The 19,044-nt window shown below is 41.1% G+C and overlaps 2 protein-coding genes across 2 annotated transcripts; both read left to right on the top strand.

Annotated features, from left to right (window-relative positions):
- Nucleotides 1-996: 996 nt before the first annotated feature.
- Nucleotides 997-12,344, top strand: LOC148127135 (lysozyme C, milk isozyme-like). Its single transcript, XM_087923190.1, has 6 exons — nucleotides 997-1,099; nucleotides 3,258-3,320; nucleotides 8,771-9,022; nucleotides 9,596-9,757; nucleotides 11,510-11,588; nucleotides 12,182-12,344. The coding sequence occupies exons 1-6, from the start codon at nucleotides 997-999 to the stop codon at nucleotides 12,264-12,266; spliced, it is 744 nt and encodes a 247-aa protein (XP_087779316.1). The 3' UTR covers nucleotides 12,267-12,344.
- Nucleotides 12,345-18,114: 5,770 nt separating this feature from the next.
- On the top strand, nucleotides 18,115-19,044 carry LOC113443266 (olfactory receptor 1f45-like). The gene has a single exon (XM_026711353.2). The coding sequence runs from the start codon at nucleotides 18,115-18,117 to the stop codon at nucleotides 19,042-19,044; it is 930 nt and encodes a 309-aa protein (XP_026567138.2).

Below are 19,044 nucleotides of genomic sequence, written 5' to 3'. Positions count from 1 at the left end.
CAATTAACTAATGGTTCGGGAGAACTGGTAAGAACTGGCTGAATGCCACCTGTGATGTGGATGAGCCATTATGTTACATAAAAGCACTTCAGAAAGGAGTCTCTGGTATGCTTTATGATGTCACTGATCCGATGCCGATCCGTAGCCTCATTTGATAATTTGATATCTCAACTGAGCTGAATTAACTAAACTTAAGTGAAAACACAAGTGGCACGATGGCCTGGAGGTGAAGATGCTTGCCTCCCACTCGGAAGGTAGAGAGTTCAGTCATAGGCAGCGGCAGATGTTTCTCTATCAGGGGCGTAAAGAGAAAATATCTGCTGTGATTTCTGCCTAGGCCTCAGGAAGGGCACCTGGCTAGTAAATGCTCAGCTCCATTCAGTCACCTTGATTTCACCCTGAAACAAAGGATTAAATGGTCATAAAAAGAAAAAAAAAACATTAAGTGACAACACTAAACACCAAATCTGTGAATATTATCAAGTTCAAATTATATATGAAAATCTAAATAAATCAAGCTAACATAAAGAGAAAAGGATTTAAAAACTACAAAATTTAGTTCTCTACAAAAGAGATATAATTATATTGTATTAAAAATTGGATAGCTCAATATTTAAATGTCAAATTGAAACTTGAATACACCATTTTCTTTGTGTCCATTAAAAATCAGTCTGAAGGCTTGAGAAGTGATACATTTCAACATGCTAACATTTAGAGTCTGGTTCATGTGCCTCTTTCCAAGAATACATAACTATCCTTTCAGCAACAATCCAAGCACTACAGGTAGTCCTCAACATATGACCACATATTGAATCTAGAATTTCCATTGCTAAACAAGATGCTAAGTGAGTCGTGCCTGATTTTATGACCGTTTTTGCCATGGTTGTTAAATCGCTGCAGTCGTTAAGTGACTCACATGGTCATTAAGTGAATTTGGCTTCCCCCATTGACTTTGCTTATTGTAAGCTAGCTGGGAAGATCACCAATGGCAAACACATGACCCCAGGGCATTGCAACCTTCAGAAATACATGCTGGATGCCAAACTCCCAAATTCTGATCCTGTGACAGCGGAGGTGGTGGTTGCAAATGCTAGGAGTGGTTATAAGTCACTTTCTTCAATGCAGTTATAACTTTGAACCATCCCCAAATGAATGGCTATACGTCGAGGATTTCCCATATATCTACAAAATGAACAGGTTCCTAATTTTAGAGATACACTATAACAACATGTTAACATCTTGGAACCTTAGCTTCCTCTCAGGAATCTGAGTCACCACAGTAACAATATGCAACAAATAGCAATAGCACTTTAGACTTATATACTGCTTCACAATGCTTTACAGCCCTCTCTAAGCAGTTTACAGAGTCAGCCTATTGCCCCCAACAATCTGGGTCCTCATTTTACCCACCTCGGAAAGAGGGAACGTGGAGTCAACCTTGAGCCTGGTGAGATTTGAATTGCCAAACTGCAGGCAGCCGACAGTCAGCAGAAGTAGTCTGCAGTACTGCATTCTAACCACTGCGCCACCACATCTCATAATAAGAAACAATTGATTAATGTAATTAAAGCATGTGTACTTGTATCCTTTGAAATTAACTGCATTTTCAAAATATCAACTGTGGAGTCCAATAAAGCCCCCGAAGATTCACTGGATTTCACTGGATCATGAAAATCATATTTTTTAAGACCTGGGCCAGAAGAACTAAGAATAGGAGTTGTCTTAGGTATTATGTTCTTGAGGGCCTCCACACTTTGGCAGTCACCATCCCAGCTTCTTTGTCCACATCCCTCTGTCCAGCAAGAGACAGCAAGGCAGGCTGCTGCTGCTTCCTTTTCAAGAGCTTGTTTTAGCTTGAGTATGTTGGTATATCGGTTGCAGTCATGACCCATCATTTGAAAAAGGTAACATTTCACCGTACTGAATCTCTTTTTGCCTGTTGGTGAGGTAGAGGCAGCTTCTCTTCCCATTGATATTTTGGGGAAATTCTTTTCACAGGGGAAAACGCTATATTCTCTGGAATTCAAAAACATTAATCCAATGCATAAAGGAGAGAAGATCTTAAAAGCTTACTGAGACCACTTGATTTGTCCTATACTAAAGTATCTAAAACGTTTGACCACTTCATGACAGGAAATAATAACATAATGTATAAAGCTGTTTGCACCTAATCGTAGTCCAAACACACCCTTTTTCTGCCATGTTGTTTATTTATTTATTTAAAACATTTTTATAGTCATCCATCTTATATCAATTTCTGGGCAGCTACCACCCAGCAATTAAAAAAACATCGATATTAAAACAACATAATATCTAAACACCAAGTTTAACACTAAAACTCTCATGATCATGATCTTTAACTGGGTGAAAGGATCACCAGAGGTAAACAATTTTTGAACCAAAGTACCTCAAATGTGCTAATTTACAGAATGTTTTCAAAGTCCAGAATGCATGACTCCCAAGGAAATGAAATTTGGGAAAGTTGTGACTGCCTCAGTGATACTGGTGGCTGCTGCACTGAAAGGATGCTGCTGTGGTCATGTGATCTTCACTTTCAATGTTCTGTGACAGTTTCCCAGGCAGTTTTGCAATCCTTTACACCCTCCCCCAACTAGCAGCAGCCACTCACCTGCCTGCTGGAAAGAGAAGGGAAGATGGATGGATGGAGGGATGGGAAGGAAGGAAGGAAGGAAGGAAGGAAGGAAGGAAGATATCCAATGCTCCATGTCAGGAAGGGGTCACCGAGCAGAGGCTGAGCCTCGGGGTGCTACCCTAAGAAGGCACCAAGCTGGAGGTGGAGGAGGATCAGACCTCTTACCCAGTTGTTCTCCACCATTTCTCATTAAATGTCTCTGTGTGTGTGCGTGTGTGTGTGAGAGAGAGAGAGAGAGGGAGGGAGGGAGGGAGGGAGGAGGGAGAGAGAGAGAGAGAGAGAGAGATGATGATGGAGGGGAGTAACAAGAATTGCAGGCAATGCTGTTTGAAAGGGTTTCCTCTCCGCCATTTCTCTCTCTCTCTCTCTCTCTCTCTCTCTCTCTCTCTCTCTCACACACACACACACACACACACCACAGAGACATTTGTTAGCTTGAAAGGGACAGGCTGTACTGTACTTCTACCATAAGCACATGCTTCCCACAATCTTTCAGAATTGCTTACTGTTTGTCCTTTTCTCAAGCAGCAGATGGTATAGGTGAGGGAGGAGCCAATTACAATGGGCTGCATGGCTTTCTGCCTCATTGTAAAAGCAGCCTGAGCAACACCTGAGTTTGGCTTGGCGGAGCACAAAGCACAGTCGCCACCTGCTCCAGAGCCACAAGGTGAGCTGTGGAAGAGAGAGGCCCTCAGCTGCAAGGTTACCTGGCACTGTGGGGAGGGCTGGGGCTAGCAAGAGTGTGCAGGAAATATCTCCAGGCACCTGGAGAGACATAACTCCTGACCAGTGGTGGGATTCATTTTTTTTATACTACCGGTTCTGTGGGCGTGGCTTGGTGGACGTGGCAGGGGAAGGAGACTGTAAAATCTCCAGTCAGAGGAGGTATTTGCCAGTTCTCTGAACTACTCAAAATTTCCGCTACCGGTTCTCCAGAAGTGGTCAGAACCTGCTGAATACCACCTCTGCTCCTGACCCTTGCTGGCTCAGCTGATCCACAGGCCGTGGTTAAGGGGCCGAGAAGCCAAGAGGTGACTGGGGAAGGAAAGGGCTGCCTCCTGTGCTGGCCATGCTCACCCCTTTCACTAGGACTTATTTTGGGGGTATGGCTTATATTAGGGCCACCACCACCACCCCAAAAAATTAGGCTAGGACTTATTTTCGGGATAGGTCATATTTTTGGGGAAACACAGCACACATACATGCACACACACACTTTCATCTCTGAGTTGGAAAGGGGAGTTTTTATTTCCAGAAAATTTTTAATTGTTGTTTAGGAAAGACTATTGCATTCTGCTCATGCTTGAAGGTTTATCTTGCTGAAATATTGATACCACCCTCAGCTCCCACTCCAATCATTGTTCAATGACAGCTTCTAGATGTAGAGTAAATGTACTTCTGATGACACTAAATAAGTGTGAATCTAATGTAGGCCTATAAGTTGCTACTAACATGCTGCACATGCTGAACTTTAGGCATGTATAGGAAATTAGTGCTTTCAACTGGAGTATTAGGTGATTATCCCACCTCAGAATAATTGCTGTAATAGCATCAAATGTCATTTTACAGAATAATCATCGGAATGAAAAAGAGATCTCTTCTACATTTATATATGTTTGTGTAATAGAGCAGATACCACTTTAGAAGATTATTACTTCCTGAATAAAGAAGAAGAAGAAGAAATTCAAGGATGCAAAAGAGTAAAAAATATTCCCAAAGGCTAGTAAAAATGTTTTTAATAGGCCTGAATACATATTTCCTAATGTCTCAAACAACAAAACTACCCTCTGTGGTTTGCTTTCTTTATTTTGGTCAGAGTCTTACAATTTTGATAATAGCTGATTGCATAGACAATAGTAGGTATGTTTAAATATTCAAACATTATTTCTATATTTTTTTTAAAAAAAATGTCCATATGATTTTATCTTCCCTCAAAGGACAATAGATAAATCTCTGTGCTCATTTGTCTTGACTAATGTCCCAGGGCTCAACTCCCCAGTGATTTCTATTGTCATTAAAAATCCTATATGTATAGAAGTAAATAGATCTCATTAAAAGTTCTTTTAGCAACTAAGTTTATTAGCAGCTCTTTCATTTTTTTAAAAAAAACTTGTCTGCCATATTGCCTGAGATGTCAGTTCCCCTGTTGCTGTTCCTACTATGAATTTCTATCAAGATGTGCCATTTGTTATTTTTCAGATTTATACTATGCCTGAGTGTACCGTTCTGGAGAAAAGTCTTTGCCTCTTTGACATTTTCTGAATTTTCTGGTAATTGTGAAAACTGTATCAAAAATGCAAGAAGTATTTTGCAAGTAAAGGCAGCCCATTATCAACCATTATCTAGTTATCTATTTTCCAATAAGCTGTGTCATAAGTCCTTAACCACTTTAGAGATCATTCACACATGGTGAAAGGGATAGGGAGAAGAGGAGGTATATTCAGCATTTTTTTTTTAAAAAAAAAGGCAAATGGAGGCATCAATTTAATGTTCCCAAGAAATCTAAGAAAAAAGGTAAGAGGAAACCTGTACACCATTTTAAGCAGTGGTTTATTTCCACACTTCAGCTGCTGCACTACGAGGATTGAACATTTTCATAGTTAAATAGCTCTGCCTCCTTTTTATTTACTGAAGAAACAAAAGTTTAACAACTATAGTAAAAGCAATTCAAACAGATAGCAAATCTGAAAAAACAACCCCCCCACATACATACACACGATCTTAAGAAAACATAAAAACATTTTGACATTATCATTAACAACTTATAATAACATTTTTAGAGATAGCTAAACAAAATATTTTTTTACTGTATTTAACAAGTGATACCCCTGTAGTTAAATAATTTTATGCTTAATTATAGAGCTTTTCTAAACACGTTGATGCTGAATTTTTTGGTAAATGTCATTTTTCTCAATAAATGGATCCATCAACTACCATTCCTTAGTTGACGAGAGACCCAAAGCATACCAATCAGAGGTGGTATTCAGCAGGTTCCGACCAGTTCTGGAGAACCAGTAGCGGAAATTTTGAGTAGTTCAGAGAACTGGCAAACACATCTCTGACTGGCTCCGCCCCCACCTCTTCTCTGCCTCCCGAGTCCTAGCTAATCATTGGCTGGGTCTTCTTTTGTTGCCCTGCACAGGAGAACGGAGCTGGGAAGCAGTTTAGTAGGGTGGGGAGAGAATGGTGATTATACAGTATTCTTCCCCTGGAGTGGGGAGGGAATGGGGATTTTGCAGTATCCTTTTCTCTGCCACACCCACCAAGCCATGCCCACAGAACTGTAGTAAAAAAATTTGAATCCCATCACTGATGCCAATCCTCCTGGGCCAGATTGGACAGATAAAAACAACTGAGGAAAGACAGTCCCTCAAGTAACCTGGTCCCAAGCCATGAACTTGGCGATAATCAACACCTTGAATTGCCTCTAGAAGCAAGCCAGCAATGGGTGCAGCTCACAAAGTAGTGGTGTTACATGTGCCAAGTAACCGGTGCTATTTGCTACTCATGATGCCACATTCTGCATTGGTTGAAACTTTTGGATGCCCTTCAAAGGCAGCCCTATGTAGAGCACATTGCAATAGCCCAGAAGGAGGTCACAAGGACATGAATGAGGGTAAGCTGAGCCTCCCAGTCCAGAAACAGGTGTCACCAATGCACAACCTGAAGATGTACAATTTGGCTCAAAGACCTTCCTAGTCATAGCTGCCACCTGCTCCTCAAGCAGGAGCCCTGACTCCAAGAGGAACTTCAGATGGTTCAACAGGTCTGCCTGAGGCAGTAACCATCTCATCCAAAACTGAAGATGAATCATTCCCAACAGCAGAAGGTCCAAAAGCCACAGTCTTGCTTGGGTTGAGTCAAAGCCTGTTGCACTCCCTCCAAATCTCCACCTACAGTCATGTATATGTGATATGTGACAATATAAATCTAATAAATAGATATTATAGATAAATAACTTTTTAAAACCCTTCTCCTTACCATTGTTTCTGTTTCTCAGCTCTGGAAAATAACCAGTGTAAGCCCTTAAAATGATCAGGAATGATAAATGATACTTGGTGCAATTTGTGGATATGGTACTTGCTTATATTCTTCTTCGGGATGCTCACCCTGTATGTCTCCTTGATTTGTTTTGGGAGCAATAAGAATAGAATAGAATAGAATAGAATAGAATAGAATAGAATAGAATAGAATAGAATACTTTATTGGCCAAGTGTGATTGGACACACAAGGAATTTGTCTTGGTATAAATGCTCTCAGTATACATAAAAGAAAAGATACATTCGTCAGGAGTTGAGAATCATCAGGTATACAACACTTAATGATAGTCATAGGGTACAATAAGCAATCAATCATACTAGGAAAGAGTCAATATAAATCATAAGGATACAAGCAACAAAGTTACAGTCTTACAGTCACAAGTGGGAGGGCATGGGTGATAAGGAGTGATGAGAAGATTAGTGCAGACTTTGTAATAGTTGAACAGAGTTGAGGGAAATATTTGTTAAGCAGAGTGATGGCTTTTGGGAAAAAACTGTTCTTCTGTCTAGGTGTCACTGAACTGGTAGTAACCCTGGTTGAATCCCACCGCTGGAGTTGTGCATTAGAGTTTTGAAAAACTACACATCTGTATAACTTAAAAGAAAAAGTAAGAGGCACTGCTATGCCAGTCTCAATGATCCTCTTTCTAAAGAAGTATTGATAAGATTGTGCAGCCTATTTCCCCTCTTTTACATTCTTCCTTTTTATCTTGTCTAGGTCAGAGGGAATAATTGCTGAGGAATTATACTTTGATATATATTTACTGATTTTTATACATGACTAGGGAATATGATTTACAAAAGGCAGGATAGAGAGCCACATCATCTAGCCAATTGATGCTTAGTCAATCACACATAGTTGAAACAAACTATGATCTAGCACAATATGGTGTTGGAAGAAATATTCATCTGATTCGGTTCCAAGTGGAGAGAAAGACACCAGAAACATGGAGGCTGATTGGAAAGATGAATTGATGAACAAGACCACATGGGTTTGAAGTCCTGGGCAGTTGAACATATGGAGTGGAGAGTGATGGTTATTTATACCTTCTCTTGGGCCTTGCCCTTGAGCTTCCTGTTCCTGGTACAAGAGCTTATATTCTATTGGTTGCTGTAGGGGTCACAGCTAACTTTGTAGGCTGTCTGAGTCTCAGGCTTGGTTGAAGCTTGCTGGGTGATGCAATGAAGGACAATTCCTATTGTGGCTGAATGGCTTTGCCCTGCCTTTGTTCAGAGCCAGACCATGCTCAGGCAGGAATGGATGACCATATCTGCATTTCTAAAGCTGTCCCAGCTCAGTATTTTCTTGGGGGTGTGGGGTGGGGTGGCGCAGGGAGCTGAGTCTCTGAGTGTCTATCTCCAAGAGCATGTTTCTCAATATTCTGCCTTTTTAATATTTCCTAAAATATTCCATTCTTCTAGGAGGGATTTGTGCTAACTTTCTACAATGGGAAGTCAGGGAACAAGTTATGAGGCTTTCTCAGTTGACAAAGACCAATTATATTAGCACAAAGAAGAACCCTTTTTGCACATTTAATTAATGTCCATCAACAATGTCAAAGGAGCAAACTATTCGAAAGCACTGTACAAATGGTAACAGAGAAGAACATTCTGGTCAAAAAGCCCTCCTTCATCTTCTAAAAGGCATGAGCTATATGGGGAAGACTGGACTGAGGAGGAAACAAAATCACAGATGTTGGTGTAGGAACTCCTTCAGTGGATAATGAGTTGCTAAAGGCAGAATAGCCTGTTCCCCTTGTGATTCTCTTTCTGGTTGAGAAAGAGAATAATTGGTTCTCCTCGTCCAAAGCAATTTCAGTTAAACGATTAAGATTTAATCCAAGATCTGGGAATTATCTTTACATAGCCCCAGTTATTGGCTTCAAAGAAGAAAACCAGTGGCAACAGTTCCATGAACATACAAAACAAAAAAGGGAAAAAATGAGAGGTGAAGACTGAAAGGGAGGTTATGCTCCCAAGACTCTCAGTGGTTTAAAAGATATTATAAACGATACAGAAATTGTGAAGCAGTGCTGCTCGGTGAAGTAACAAGCTTTGTTGGCAATTTCTTTAATAGTCCTATTTCCTTGGAATCAGTTGGGGCAAGCTGCCAGATCTCTCACTACCAAAAAGAAGGGAAAAAAATCTGGGTTACCTCAAGGAAGGCTGATCTTCAGGAAAGCTGCAGCAATGAAGGCTTTGATGACCCTCAGCCTCCTGATTTTCTTCACTGCTGGCAGGGAGGCCAAAATATTTGCCAGGTGTCATCTTGCTTCTTTTCTGAAATTGAAAGGACTGGATGGATACCATGGCATCCGCTTGAACGACTGTGAGTTCGCTTTTCTTCTTCTCTCCTGATACCCTTTCTGGTACCCTTTGTTTAGGGGACTGATAGGGGTGGTAGCGGGTATTCATTTCAAGAAGCAGAAATTTCACCCAATGAAGTGGAGAAGGAGGGGGACAATTCTGCTCTACATCTCAGATGCACCATCTTGCCAAGAGTTGTTTTTAACAAAATTTAAAGAAAGGAAGTTGCTGCAGTTCAAAACCAGGGAAACGCAAGTAGATAAATAGGTACCATTTCAGTGGGGACGAAACCGTGCTCTATGACATCATGCTGGCCACATGACTGTGGAAATGTTTTCAGATAGAGCTGGCTCAGAGGCCCTTGAAACAGAGATGAGAATTGCCCCAAATAGCCAATTATGAGTAGCAGAGTAAAATCACCAGGGGCTCTTTTCCTTTCCTTCCTACTTCATAAGATCCATGAAAGATTGTGAAGGATAAATAATTATCCTTCAAAATATTCAATTAACAAAAGAAGCAAAGGGTAACATTTTTCCTCATTAACATTACCTTCCTGCCAACTGCTACTGGAGTCCCTTTCTCTTTTTAAAACTAGGGATCTGTCTGGTTCATCATGGCAGCGGATTCAACAGCAAATGGGTAACCTCGCGAAAGAACAGACTGATTCAATTCTTTGGGATTTTCCAGATAAACAGCCGCTGGTGGTGTGACAATAACCAGGGATATTCAGCTAATCTCTGCAAAGTGTCCTGCAGTGGTAAGTAACCACTTAACATGAGGCTAAGCAGGGAAAATGCTTACGAAATGTCCTAAAGAAGATGGATCACCTTATATTTACAGAGAAGTTCTGATTCTTTCCCCCTTCTTCTAACTTCTAACTTCTAATTATTCAGTCTAACTCAGGGTGTCAAACCTGTGGCCCATGGGCCAGATATATCACATGCTGACCACGCCCACCCCTGGTTTAGCGAAGGGGGAAAAGCTGAAATACGTCACGTGATAACAACATGTCGTCGTGAGTTTGATACTCCAGGTCTAGCTACTCTCCGAAAATTACTATGCCCTGCCCTCTGAACACACATACAGATTGTACTCAGAAATGAAAGGCAAGATATGAGTCTTACAAATGGGGAAACCAAACATATTGGTAAAGAATCATCTAATGCACTCCGACTTTTACTTCTGTGTCTGACTAAATAATAAACACAAATAGTAGTAAATACTGAGAAAGGCAAGGCCAGCTTCAGGCTAGCTTTCTACATCAAGATCCTCCATTACTTAAATCCTCAACTCTTTAGAAGGCCTCATTACTGGTAGAACAAGGTTTAAGCAGAGGTGGCATTCAGCAGGTTCTGACCAGTTTGGAGAACCGGTAGTGTGAAAATTTTGAGTAGTTCGGAGAACAGGCAAATACCCCCTCTGACTGGCCCCCTCCCCATCTATTCTCTGCCTCCTGAGTCCTAGCTGATCAGCTGGGTCTTTTTTTGTTGCCCTGCACAGGAGAACGGAGCTGGAAAGCAGGTTAGTGGGGTGGGGAGGGAATGGGGATTTTGCAGTAACCTTCTCCTGCCATGCCCACCAAGCCATGCCCACAGAACCGGTAGTAAAAAAAATTGAATCCCACCACCGGGTTTAAGCCCTTTGGTGGAGTGGGATTTGTCAAATTCATTGATGCCCATTCAGTCTTCAATATAGGTAATCCTCGACTTACAACAGTTCATTTAGTGACCTTTGGAGGTTACAACAGCATTGAAAAAAGTGACTTATGATCATTTTTCACGTTTGCGACCATTGCAGTATCCCCATGGTCAGGTGATCAAAATTCAGGTACTTGGCAACTGACTCATACTTATGACGGTTGCAATGTCCCAGGGTCAGGTGATCAACTTTTGCAACCTTCTGATAAGCAAAGTCAAGGAGGAAGCCATATTCACTTAACAACCGTGTTACTAATTTAAGAACTGCAGTGATTCACATAACAAATGTGGCAAGAAAGGTCATAAAACAAATGTCTCACTTAGCAACATAAATTTTTGGCTCAGTTGTGGCCATAAGTCGTATTTGGCTAGGGAGAGAGAACATCAGCACATGTCCTCCAGCGCCTGCATTAGGTAGGTCTCATCCATTGCTTTCTGTTCCTTGTCCCTGATCCAGTCCTGGATGATGGGTCTTCTATCTGGGAGGCAAAGCTGTAGGTGTACAATCTCTGATCTCTGCGAGAAACAGCTGCCAAAGCCTCTAAGCCCTGGCAGAATGCAAAGAGGAGGGAAAGATTTTCAGATTGTTATTCAGGTGTTCCAAAAGGCCGCATCCTATAAGTAAGGAAAATTCAATTTAGTGACGATCTCCTGATTAAATTACCATTGAGTTGAAACCTGCTTTCTAAAACAAAATTAATTTAAATTAATTTTAAAATATATAGCCAATCCTGAAAAATGTCTCGTGGATGGTTTTGATTTTAAAAGATCCCTTTTATGAAACCCTTCATTACTGATTATTTTTTCCTCAGCTCTCATAGATGACGATCTCAGAGATGATATTGAATGTGTTAAGAGAATTGTGTTGGGCAGGAAAAAGATGAATGTCTGGTGAGCCTACATCTCTTATTAATGTGATTCTATATCTGTGATGGTGAACCTGTGGCACGCAGAGCCATTTGTGCCGGCACGCAAGCCGCAGGCCAACTTACCACACTGTGCATGCACATGCCTCCCAGCTGATTTTCGGCCTGTTTGAGGCCTTTTTCAGTCTCCCAGAGGCTTGAGGAAAGCCTTTGCATGCTGAAAAATAGGTCTGTTTCGTCACTTCCTGTATTTCCAGAAATACCAGAAGTGATGAAACGGGCCCATTTCTCAGCCTGCAAAGGCTGCAGATGTTTTCCTCAAGCCTCTGGGAGGCTGAAAAAGGCCTCAAACAGGCCGAAAATCAGCTGGGAGGTGCAGTGCAGGTAAGGGGGCAGCGGGTGAGGGCGTGGGAGATTGCGTGCGCATGCACAGGGGGCATGGGGGGCATGTGCATTGCCTTCTGGGTGTTGGCATATGAGCACATGAGCGCAAGCGCACACACAATTTTTGGCACAAGAGCCCAAAAGGGTTAGCCCCCACTGTCTTATGTCATTCAATATTATTGCTAAGCATGTCCAATATTCTAAGATACACAATATTCTTATTTTGACTTTTAGGGACGATTGGCAAATAAACTGCAAAGGGAAAAATATCTCAAAGTGGACTTCGGACTGCAAATTGGATTTCCATTATTCTGGATAAGGCTGTACATAGGCTAATTCAGTGGTTCTCAACCTTCCTAATGCTGCAACCCTTTAAAACAGTTCCTCATGTTGTAGTGACCCCCCAACCATAAAATTATTTTCATTGCTACTTCATAACTGTAATTTTGCTACTGTTATGAATCGTAATGTAAATATCTGACATTATAATATATAACAATAACTTTAATAATACAAAAGATGATACATGGCATTTACAGCTCATTAAAGTTTCCTATGATTTACCATTCTCTGTGTTGTTTTTTTACATACCTGTCACTTTCACAAGGGGGCAGTATTCACATCAACCACAGCTAAATATAAAAAGACCGATCAGCATCCAGATTAAGTTCCCATGGTACAGATATTTTTTTTTGCAGTAGTTGATGAATTTACAGTACATGATTTTACATTTACTCAGTAATTATAATTCGTGAAGTGTCATTTTACCTCCAATTCTGCTGCTTTCAACACAGTATCTGCTTTTATCAGAGTAGCTGCTTTCAACACAGCAGCTGCTTTCTACACAGTAGCTGCTCTCTACACAGGTGTGACTGGTCCACATAAGTACATTATAACACCAACCCTGTCACATACACCTGTATTTGTACAGGGTGTATGTGATGGGGTTGGCGCGATTATGTCATCATGCCGGGTACTCGTATGTGGGCATATCTGCATGTGGGCGGACCTGCTTGGAGACGGATAGAGTAGCGTTGTCTCGGTTCCTAAGACCATCAAAAATATGTGTTTTCTGATGGTCTTAGGTGACGCCTGGGAAAGGGTCATTCAACCGCCAAAGAGGTCATGACCCACAGGCTGAGAACCACTGCTTTAATTAGATGCTTTTCCTAATATAAGAAGCATTCAGCACACTCTGTTAGGTAGTTATTATCTTCAGTCCATCTTGTTGTATCACCTCTTTGGAACATCTTCAATAAATTGAAGGCCTTCAAGAAATAGTGTGCAATCATTTTCTCTTTGATAACTGAAAAGATGAAAAAACAGAAGAGCATTTTGCCTTCAGACATGGTTGTAGAAGAGATAAACACTTGATTTTGACTTCTGTCCCTCTATTTGTATTCACATACAGTTTACTCTGTATTGTTCCTGTATTTCCATTTTTTTAAAAGAAGGATTAATCTTTACTTTGAAGTGCATACATTTTGGCACATTCTCTGTATGTACATGTACCCTCCCTCAACACATTCCTTTTTCATCTACAGAAAAGCAGGACCATTCAGACATAATACTAGATGCAATCAGGATTTGGCTTTCTTTTTGGTTCAAAATACATAGGCCTGCCAAAGTCTAACCAGGTAAATCCCATTTCTGATGTGCTACACACTGATTTTCAGCGTGTAAGATCATTGTTTCCTGTTGGCATGGCATATTATCTCTAGCTGATGATCTAAAAACCAGAGGTGGTATTCAGCAGGTTCTGATTGGTTCTGGAGAAGCGGTAGTGGAAATTTTGAGTAGTTCAGAGAACCAGCAAATACCACCTCCAGGGATGGGATTCTACCACTTCACATCTATTCGCTAGAACCAGTTGTTAACATTCTAAGCAGTTCAGAGAACCAGTTGTTAGAAGAAATTACTGGCCTAATCCTGTAAGGAAGGCAAGAAGGAAACATTCTGGTGTTGCTTACAGAAACTGCCTCTCCGTTAACCCTTATTACATTCTTGGCAGGACTAGACTTCCTGTCTCAGGAACATCTCTGGAGTTCATTTCCCCTCCTTTGCTGGTACTTTGCTTGTGTGGCGTGACCATTCAAAGTTACAATGGCACTGTAAAAAGTGACTTATGACCATTTTTTACACTTACGACTATTGCAGCATCTCCACAGTCATGAGAGGCCAGGCAAGGAGATGCATGCCTCGATGTGAATGACATTGAGTTGGGTACACCCAGCCAATAACATGACCACCAAGCCATGTCCACCCAGTCACATGACCACCAAGTCACACCCACCACCTAAGCCACGCCCACAGAATCAATTGTTAAAAATTTGAATCCCACCCCTGACCACCTCTGACTGGAAATTTTACAGTATCCTTCCCCTGCCATGCCCACCAAGCCCCTCCCACAGAACTGGTAGTAAAAAAATTTGAATCCCACCACTTCTCTGATGGTATGTAAAATTTAAAAATATATTATTGCTCAACTGGTTCATACATATGCACTATTTGTGGAGTATCAGGGTGCCCTGTTAATGGTTTCTCAAGGGCCTGTCTTCAAAATGTTTTCTCAATCTGATCACCAGTCTGTTGACAAGACAGGTGAAGCCTGATTGAAGGGCTCTAGGCTGAAAGCACTGTTGCCTCCCACTGTGCTGGAAAAGTATCCCCATGCGGATATTCTAGAGCAGGGGTGTCAAACTCACATTGTCACGGCGTCATCATATGATGTATTGTGACTTTTTCCCCCTTTGCTAAACTGAATGTGGGCATGGCCAGCACATGATGTATCTGGCCCGCGGGCCGCTAGTTTGACAGCCCTGTTCTAGAGGCTTGGAAGGGGAACATTCAGAGATTGGGGATGTGCTGAGCGCCAACAGGCCATTACAGCATTGCTCCATCCTGGTTTTGTGGTTCCCCTAATTGTTTAAAATTCATAAGAAAATTGAGAATGAATCTTTGGCTGTAAGGTCATAGGGGCACGTCCAATAATTGACAGCAGCAGTATTGGAATTGGATCATAAGTGAAGGCCGCCAGACTTGTGAAGGGGAAATTGGGCAGGTGGGTTGAAGCAAGGTAGGCCAAGATAAGGCAAATAAAGGCTGAAGCCACCAGGCAGCTCAGTGAAATGCTTCACTGCATCACTTTTGACCTTGAATTATTCCTTCCCTATCCAAAATACCCCAAATGCAAAATATCCCAACTGATTGAGGATAAAGAGACAGGAAACAGTAGTCCCCAATCCTGCCCTGTAGCTCCTTCAGTGGAGTGACTGGTAGATCTTTCCCACATTAGATGAAGGAGAAAGAGGGCAGGTTTCTGCGCTAAAACTATCTGGCATTTTAGGGTGTTAGGCAGCCACATCTCTGATCCCTGGAGGAGAAATGGTGAAGGAGGGGTGTGGGGAGAATACTTTTCAAACCAGTGTGAGAACCCGTTGCCAGGGGTGAGAGGAAGAGCTCTTAGATGACGATAAACAAGCACAGCCTTACTCCATGTATTCCTCAGGTAACTACTTGAAGCGTTCGCCTTGCCCGCTAATTCTACCTCGACGTTCAATCATCCCTAAATGATTTGGAGAACTTGAAGCGTTTGCCTTGCCTGCTAATTCTACCTCGATGTTCAATCATTCCTAAACGATTTGGAGAAGCACAGGAAGATGTTAGAAACATCGGTGTCTTTCACTCACTGCAGCTTAAAGAGTAAGTTCAACAGAAACATCTCCTGATTCCCTTGTGGTATAGGAGCCACAGCTCAAAAGAGGTCATAATGTTTTGACTCTGTCTCATTCACTAACAGCACCCCTTGGGGGTATTGTTTCCCTGCATATATTAATAGAGCTATTGAAAATAAAATCCATGATAGGACCAAAATTGAAGAGGAATATGACGTGAACAGACTGGGGATATTTTTGCCTCTTCCAAGATTCCATTTCACCACCCACCAATGATCTCAGGTGAGTGTGAGAGGCTATATTACTTGTTTATTATTGACTAATGAAACAGTTGTCATGCAAAAATCCATCAAGGAAACTCTTATGTTTCTTATTTAAGAAATTGAGGGGGGAGGAAAACCATCCCAGGGTTAGGCATTTGGAAGGCTGGCTGGGGTCTAATATTGCTGAATTCAAATGGAGGAATATTATATGTGCATCCAACAGGTTCAGAACCATCCACTGCGGCTCATTTTATTGTCAATGCTGTTCCTTAAAGTGTGGTAAAATGGGTTGAGAGAATTACATTCAGGCTAACGTTAAAGAAAGCTGGGTTTAATACCACTGAATTCAAATAATAGAATATTATATATTCATTGTTGCTGATTAGAGGTTTTAATCAGTTTAATTTTTGAATGCAAAAAGCACTTGTGCTTAGAGGACTGTATTTAGGATATAATATTTAATGTAATATTTCAATACCTAATCTCACCTCTCGTGTCCCCTGCTTCTCCTAATAAGTTCAGAGTCACCCAACCCTGGCCAATGTGATCAATGGCGTGCCTCAAGATATGGTAATGATGGATTGAGAGGTAATGATTTTATTTCCATTGTTGCTACAAATTACTGCTCTATCTGCATATTGTTCCATTTGTATGGAATGAAGTAGATGGCAGATGTCTCAGATTTAATATTGATAAGGACACTTGCCATTTCCTCAATTCTGTGCTCCACTTTCAGTGAAAATCACTGATTCAGAATGAATTTTATATATTCACCATGGTTCAAAATTTATTTTAAAAATAGGCCATGAAATGACACAGAATACATTTTGCATAGATACAATCTAATAAATTGCTTAATAAATGCCTTTTAATATCTCTAGCACCCAGATATTTTTTTTTAAAAAAATCTAAAATTCCACCACGTGCAGAAACATTAAAAAGAGCTCAGTTACCTAAATATGCCCATTACAGTTCTACCTGCAATTGATTCTTTTGATTAATAGATTGACTGTTTATTTGGATCCAGATCAGCCTAAGTGGAAAGGCTTTAGCCCTTTGGTTGTCTGCCTGCCAGCCTCCCTTTTTTCCTTTATAGATATTGACACAGTGTTTGTGTTGGCTTACCAAGTCTACGAAATATTTTTATGAATGAAAGATTCTCTGTTCACAAGCTTCTTTGCTCCTCAGCAGTGGTGGGATTCAAAAAAATTTTTACTACCGGTTCTGTGGGCATGGCTTGGTGGGTGTGGCGGGCAAGGATACTGTAAAATCTCCAGTCAGAAGTGGTATTTACTGGTTCTCTAGACTACTCAAAATTTCTACTACTGCTCCTCCAAAACTGGTCAGAACCTGCTGAATACTACCTCTCCTCCTCTGCTTTGCATGCTCAGATTCTTTACATCCTTGAACCTTGCCAGTGAATTTCATCAGCCATTGTTTATCTCTCCTTCTATTCTTTCCCTCCTCCATGCCTTTAGTTCCTTCAAACCATCTAAGTTTGCTGTGTGGTCTCCAGGAAAAGGAACAGTTACCACAACTACTATATCACCCTAAATAGCAGCAGAAAGGGAATAGTCACTGTAAATATATTTCCTTTGCCCTTCATTTTCCACCATCAATTATATTTCACAAGGAACAAAGCTCCTTATGTGTAATGGTTGGGGGATAACAAATGCTTAAAATCTAATATTCTTGAGGGAGTCTGTATCCTGTATATGTGAGTCACATACTGATAAAATAAGAGTCTTTTTTCATCAGTTCTTCCGTTTCCAATAATAAGAAAATAAGAGTTTCTGGTTATGCAAGAAGGTGCTTTTTTCCATGCATGGGAGACAAATATTTGCATATTAAAAATATTGTCAGAACAGAATATGCTTAGTAACATATTTATAGGTTTTATTATGTGTAATTATATTGAATACAAACTGCATTGGGAGTTTTGACAAAATGAGAAATGTCCAAATTAACAAGAGCTTAGGTTAAAATATCAGAAAAACCGAAAAGGAATGCATGACAATACCTATGTAAAATGGCTCAGATGAAAAAGATCAAAGCTAGAGTGGGAGGTTGAAAAAAGATACTGTAGAAAGTAATAAGTAACCACTTTCAGAGCAGTGCCAAGAAAACTGGACAGAGGCAAGCAAGGGAACTCAAACATGTGTTTAGGATGTCTTTACTTACTCTTGTTCCTTTTATTTTATTTTGCCTTTTGTCCTCACCTTCCAACAGGATGGAGACAGATAACAGAACCACCATATTAGACTTCATCCTCCTTGGCATCTCAAGCCAACAAGAATGTGACACATGGCTCTTTGCCATTTTCTTGATCATGTATGTCATCACAGTGTTGGGAAATCTTGTCATTATTTTGGCCATCCGACGGGACCATCATCTCCTGCATACACCAATGTACTACTTCCTTAGCAATCTGTCACTGGTAGATATATGTTTCACATCAACCACAGTGCCCAAAATGTTGGCTGGTGAATTCTCTGGAAAGAGGAGGATCACATATGGTGGGTGCTTGTCTCAAATGTACTTCTTTATTGCTTTTGGCATCACTGACAGCTTCCTCTTGGCCTCCATGGCATTGGATCGCTATGTGGCCATCTGTCGACCCCTGCACTATGCCACCACGATGAGAAGACATATATGCCACCTGTTAGTGACAACATCTTGGCTGGCTTCTCACCTCCATTCCCTCCTCCATACACTCCTGATGTCCCGTCTCTCTTTCTGTGCCTCCAACCAAGTTCCCCACTTTTTTTGTGATGTCTTTCCACTGCTCAAAATTTCTTGTTCCAACACAGCTCTGAATACTCTGGTAGTACACTCAGAAGGTGCTTTCATTGTCAATGGAGCTCTGGTGGTGGTTGGCCTTTCCTATGCACGCATTCTGATGACTATACTGAGAATCCCTTCAGCCAATGGAAAGAAGAAGACTTTTTCTACCTGTGGGTCCCACCTAATAGTGGTTTCCTTATTCTATGGCACAGTCATCTGGGTGTATTTCCAGCCCTCATCCAGTTTCTCACCTAAGAACGACACACTGGCAGCCATCATGTACACCATGGTCACTCCTATGCTCAACCCTTTCATCTACACTCTGAGGAATGACAGGATGAAGAAGGCCCTGAGGAAGCTATTCAGAAGGAAATGA

Source organism: Pseudonaja textilis, chromosome 2 (assembly GCF_049901715.1).
Source record: "Pseudonaja textilis isolate UNSWEBS1 chromosome 2, rPseTex1.2, whole genome shotgun sequence".
Classification (NCBI taxonomy): Eukaryota; Metazoa; Chordata; class Lepidosauria; order Squamata; family Elapidae; genus Pseudonaja; species Pseudonaja textilis.
The sequence above is the reverse complement of the archived record's forward strand: the minus strand, read 5'-3'. Positions and strand labels throughout refer to the sequence as shown.